The 6,058-nt window shown below is 33.4% G+C and overlaps 1 protein-coding gene and 1 long non-coding RNA gene across 2 annotated transcripts; one reads left to right on the top strand and one right to left on the bottom strand.

The window, feature by feature from the left end:
• The first annotated feature begins 3,262 nt into the window (after positions 1–3,262).
• On the top strand, positions 3,263–4,361 carry LOC106345198 (succinate dehydrogenase subunit 7A, mitochondrial). The gene is made up of 4 exons (XM_013784434.3): positions 3,263–3,463; positions 3,532–3,600; positions 3,734–3,836; positions 4,068–4,361. Exons 1-4 carry the CDS (start codon positions 3,407–3,409, stop codon positions 4,115–4,117), a joined length of 279 nt encoding a protein of 92 aa, XP_013639888.1. The 5' UTR covers positions 3,263–3,406; the 3' UTR covers positions 4,118–4,361.
• A 128-nt stretch (positions 4,362–4,489) lies between these two features.
• Positions 4,490–5,719, bottom strand: LOC125583943. The gene is made up of 2 exons (XR_007320951.1): positions 4,744–5,719; positions 4,490–4,560 (listed from the first exon to the last, which is right to left on the bottom strand). It is a non-coding gene; the product is annotated as an uncharacterized LOC125583943 (long non-coding RNA).
• Positions 5,720–6,058: the final 339 nt, after the last annotated feature.

The raw sequence follows: 6,058 nt of genomic DNA, 5'->3' as shown, positions 1-6,058 counted from the left end.
TGACCCGCGCTTAAAAGTACGGAAATATTTTTAACAGAATTTTATTAGAGAATTAAATGTTTTAACATTTTTATTCTGATATATTTGAATATATATATATATATATATAATTATATTATTTTGTATTTATATTAATATGAACTTGTTATATAACATTAATTAATTTATTTTCAAACATTTTAATCTTTTCGTTACGAATTTTTTTTTAAATCTCTTTAATTTATTTGATTAATTGTGTGATATATATTTTTGATAAATTTTCAACTATAAAACTTATTTAATGTCAAATTATTGACTCTAACATTATATATATATATAATATTTAATTAAAATAAAAGCTTATTTAAGTTTAAATGAATGTAAGTTTATATTTATGAAAATATAAATAAAATTTATTAACTTTTTTGATTTCATATTAAATGAAATTATTTTGTAGTATCTAAACCCGAAAAAGTTATACTTATTTTTATTTTGTTTTATAAATTATTTGAGTGTTAGTCAATTACTTAGTTTTATCCATTTTTATACAAAAAATTTAAAATTATTAAAAGGTGAAACTTAATATTTCATAGTGTTTGGACGTAAGATTAATTATTCATTTGTTTGGAAACATAGATAATATTATAGTTTTGTTTCCATAATTACCTTAATGTAGATATATTGTTTTCAATGATCACTAATGACATCCTTTATATATTAATTGAGAAGAATTACAACCTTTAAGCATACTGGATTTTTGACATTGCAAAACACTTTCTACTTAAGTCTTTAGAGTATTGTGATAAGTAGTTTTAGAGCAACCGGGTTATCAAAAGTTTATGTCCATATAATTTTGTGGTGCCATCCATTCCATCCATCGATCATCTTCACCCATAAACAAAAACCAAAGAGCTTTAAACAAACAACTAGCTCGGTTCCATATCATGCATCATTTTTTATCTTTCATTCATCAGTGTTGAAAGAGAAATTGAAAAATCAGCCTTTAAGACCTCATCGATTATCGACCATATTGTAAGTCCGACTTGGACTTACATCACATTTGAAACAAATGTTTGAAATTTGAAAATGCATTAAATTAGGTAGACATGAACACAACCTATGTTTAGTTCAACTACCAATTACCTCAAATTTCTACATGAATTGTTTATCATTTCCACATGGGAAACTATACAAAACAACTGCAAAAAGAATTGTGTCCCTTGATCATTGCGCCACTTTCTTAAAAAAATATTTGGTTTAGTCTAGATAACAAAGATTATAACTCTTTTTTTTTTTTGCTTGGTTTGGTATTGTATTGTGAGTGTTCTTATATATGTCTTCTAAATTTATAATTCCTTATTTGACTATCTGCTTTTAATCTGAACACTTTTTCTAATTATACACTTTTGTCTGCCACACTATTAAATAGGTTGTATCAATCTGAATTTTTGGCATTGCAAAACACTTTCTACTTAAGTCTTTAGAGTATTGTGATAAGTAGTTTTAGAGCAACCTGGTTATCAAAAGTTCATGTCCATATAATTTTGTGGTGCCATCCATTCCATCCATCGATCATCTTCACCATCAACCAAAACCAAAACCAAAGATCTTTAAACAACCAACTAGCTCGGTTCCATATTCTGCATCATTTTCTATCTTTCATCCATCAGTTTTGTAGGAGAAATTGAACAATCAGCCTTTAAGACCTCATCGATTACCGACCATATTGTAAGTCCGGCTGGGACTAACATCACATTTGAAACAAATGTTTGAAATTTGAAAAAGCGTTAAACTGGGTAGATATGAACACAACCTCTGTTTAGCTCAACTACCAATAAGCTCAAAGTTCTACATGAACTGTCTATCATTTGCACATGGGTAACTATACAACAACCGCAAAAACAATTATGTCCCTCGATCATTGCGCCTTTTTTAAAAAAATATATGGTTTAGTTTAGATAACAAAGATTATAACTCTTTTTTTTTTGCTTGGTTTGGTATTATATTGTGAGTGTTTTTATATATGTCTTCTAAATTTATAATCCTTTACTTGATTATGTGCTTTTAATCTGAACACTATAAAAATATCTAATTATACACTTTTGTCTGCCACACTATTAAATAGGTTGTATCAATCTGAATTTTTGGCATTGCAAAACACTTTCTACTTAAGTCTTTAGAGTTTTGTGATAAGTAAATTTAGAGCAATCAACTTATCAACAGGTTATGTCCATATAATTTTGTGGTGCCATCCATTCCATCCATCTATCATCTTCACCCATCAACCAAAACCAAAGATCTTTAAACAACCAACTAGCTCGGTTTCATATCCTGCATCATTTTCTATCTTTCATCCATCAGTTTTGAAGGAGAAATTGAACAATCAGCCTTTAAGACCTCATCGATTATTCAACCATATTGTAAATCCAGCTTGGACTTACATCACATTTGAAACAAATGTTTGAAATATGAAATGTGTTAAATTGGGTAGATATGAACACAACCTATGTTTAGCTCAACTACCAATAAGCTCAAAGTTCTACATGAACTGTCTATCATTTGCACATGGGGAACTATACAACAACCGCAAAAAAGAATTGTGTCCCTTGATCATGGCGCCTTTTTTAAAAAAAATATCTGGTTTAGTTTAATTAACAAAGATTATGGGGGTGATTGGTTGTGGCTGTAGATGCTTTGGACAACCAAAATTTAGTCTAGAGATATATATGTCAACCAATCAAGCTTTTCTTTCATTAAAAAACTCAAAGCAAAAAAAATTATACAAAATCAAAATATGGCTTAGAGAGCTTTATTTTCAGAGCAAAAAATTAGTGTTTTGTAAAGTTACAACAATGAAAGCTACATCAGATAAATATACGGATTAAATTCCACAACAAAAAATATAAAGCTACAGCCCTTACTAATCATTCCCTATAACTCTTTTGTTTTTTTTGGCTTTGTTCGGTATTGTATTGTGAATGTTTTTATATATGTCTTCTAAATTTTTAATCTCTTACTTGACTATGTGTTTTTAATCTGAACATTAAAAAAAAAAAATTTAATTATACGCTTTTGGCTGCCATACTATTAAATAGGTTGTGTCAATGTAAACTTATTCATTTTTAAAGAATAGTCAAAAAAAGAAAATTTAGAGGCAGTAGTACGTTTATGTTTTTCGTTTGTGTAAATGATTCAGTTCTATGATTATTTTTGGATCAAATAGGAGATTAACCGAGGTGGATCATTGTCTATAAAACAATTTGGGGTCAGAACTGAATAATTCTTTAGGTTTGGGACAAAGAGCGAAACACTAAAACTTACCAAGTACAATTTATCACCCCCACCACATTACTCCTCCTTCCTGCGTCCCCATCAATCGTTCGTCTTACTCTTATACTATAAAGAGTCTTATTGAAAGCCTTGCTAGATGGCGTTTTTGCTAAATAACACCTCGATTGCATCTCACCTCCGATTATCTTCCCAGGTTTTCCGATCGAATCTCTTTAACGGATATAGTTGGATTCGATTGATCTCCCTCTCTCTCTTTTGCAGAAGCCGGATGGTGCCTTTGCTCAATCCCGTCGTGGGTTCCATGTGGAGTTAGGAACTCGCGAGAAAGATGTAACTACTATCTTTTACATTTTATCTCTAGTGTAGGATTCGGATCTGTTCGAACAGATTTGGATTTGGTTGATTCATTTGAATTTTGATTTTGAAAGCAGTGTAATTGTTACATGGTTGTCTTGTTTCTCAGCTCTTGGCTCAGAATGATGCTTTGAGGAGATTCAAGTCGCATAAGAAAGGAGTAGGCCATTTGAAAAGGGTTGGAGATGTCCTCACTCTTGTCGTTCTTGCTGGTACATTTTCTTTCTATCACCTAATATGTCGTTCCTCATAACATTTATGTTTGTCACTTGCTTGCCTGTTATTGTATTATCATCAGCCTGTCTTTTCTTTGATGGAAAGCTAACAACTCTCCAAATTTTCTGCACTTTGTAGTGTGGAGTCTCATATAGTTTAGGTTTGGTGACATTAGCGTTTCGTGTTTCGAGTGAATAGAATTACTCATGTGTGCTTGTTTCATTCAGGTTGCTGCTATGAGATCTATGCGAGAGCAACGGTGCAAAAGGAAGATTAAGCTGCTGGAGTAAGCTCATGAGAATCTCTCTCTCTCTTTATGCTTTTCATCATCCTTCTTCCTTTTTTAGTAAAATCTTAGAAGTTCATGTTGTTTGTTGGCTTTTGCTCAACTCTCTCTCTCTCTCAATAAGTGAATAAACCAGAAGGATTTGGTGTTTTGTTTCCTTGTATTTTTTGCTTTTTTTTCGAGAAACCCAAATCGCTATAGATGGAATAACACAACGATGATTTGAGAAACCCAATGGACCAGGACTTGTTTGTCTCGGACTTATAGATTGATTGTGTACAAGATTGATCAAATCTTAATTAACCTAGAGTCTAAGGTTATTCTATTATCCACTCTTCTTGCAAGATCTTGCTGCTAAAAAGATTAAGACCTCATCACAGTAACTCCAGGATATTTGATACATTCCCGAGGTTCGAAGCATGTAATTCAGATATCTATTATCAGAAATTTTCCCACATATGCACCAATGGCTGGTTAGGTCTAAACACTCACCAAAATAAGAACTAGCAACCGATACTCGTAACAAAGAAAAAGCTTCTATAAAGTTTTGGATCACGATGAGCAGAAACGACCGATCTAATCTACAGAATGAGATGGGAGAAGAAGAAACTACTTACAGATTGAGCATTGTTCCAAGAAAGGCCACGGTAGACATTAACGGAGAAAGTGGCTGTAAGGTAGATGGTGGTGAATCCTAGCCCCGCCGTGAAGGCCTTGAACGACCAGTCTCCAGCTTTTCTTACCATCCCCATCTCTCTCTCTCTCTCTCTCGGCGACGTCGCGAAACAAAAATCCAGTCTTGTCTTCTTTTACAACTCCACCGCTTATCCAACCAAAGATTGATGTGCGTTATTACGGATTAAATTGAACATATTCCCTTCAGATTTCATGTCCGGTTTACTCAATAACACACAACGAAGTCGTTTAAATGAGGATTCTTTAAACCAAGTATATTTCATCTTTTGGCTAAATAAAATTTTAAAAAATTACACATACTTTCAAACTCTCTCTTTACACGTTGACGTACTTGTCACCATGTGGTTGACTTCTTCCTATAAAAATCTTTAAAAAATCCTTCCACTTGCAAAATTCCTAATCTCTCATCATCATCACCACTACTTCAACCTTAGCCTCCACTTTTCTCAACTGGTCACTGGAGTCTTCTTTTACCGACATATCTTCTCCAACCACTATGGATCCAATCATCTGGTCTAATTTACCAAACCAGATCCTCGACCACATCCTCTCTTTCCCTCCCTTTCAAAACACTCCTCGACGAAAGAGACTTATTTTCTGGCGAATGCTACTGAGCCGGAGGAGATTTATCGTAATAGTTTACTGTCGTTGAGCTTGGATGTTTCTTTGATACATCGAATTCTCGGGTAAAGAATCAATCATAGACTCATTTTACAGTGACAAGGGTGAAGTCGAAGTCGTTAAGGATATCAACAGAAGATCACATCTTGAGGCTTCTGCTGCAGGGAAGGAGAGTTTCTTCGCAAGGTGAATGGCGGAATCTCGTTATATAGTTTTCATGTGGTCAGAGGCTGAGGATTTGTCGTTAGGGTTAAGCGAGTTTTGTTTGGTGTAAGAATTGTTGTGGTCATGGTCAGAGGTTGTGTGGTCTTTTATAGTGAGGGGAGAAAAGAGTTAAAGTTCACGGACTTGGTGGGGAGGAGGAAGGTTAGAGTAAAGTTCTGGGTGGAGGTGTCATGGCCAGAGCTTCTGAGGTCAGAGTATGACTATATCCACGTCCATGCCACCATGTCCACAATTTCTGCTATCCATGACCACAACATGGTCAGAGCTTTTAAGCTTGGATCTTATCATTTTAGGGAAGTAAGTGACTTTTAATTATAATTTTTGAATTCTGATTTTTTTAAGAGAAAAAGACAAAAATAACACTAAATGAAGTTTTGTTTCGAAACTAGC

Source organism: Brassica napus, chromosome C3, assembly GCF_020379485.1.
Source record: "Brassica napus cultivar Da-Ae chromosome C3, Da-Ae, whole genome shotgun sequence".
NCBI classification, from domain to species: Eukaryota; Viridiplantae; Streptophyta; class Magnoliopsida; order Brassicales; family Brassicaceae; genus Brassica; species Brassica napus.
Note: the sequence above shows the minus strand (reverse complement) of the source record. Positions and strands in the feature narration are given on the sequence as shown.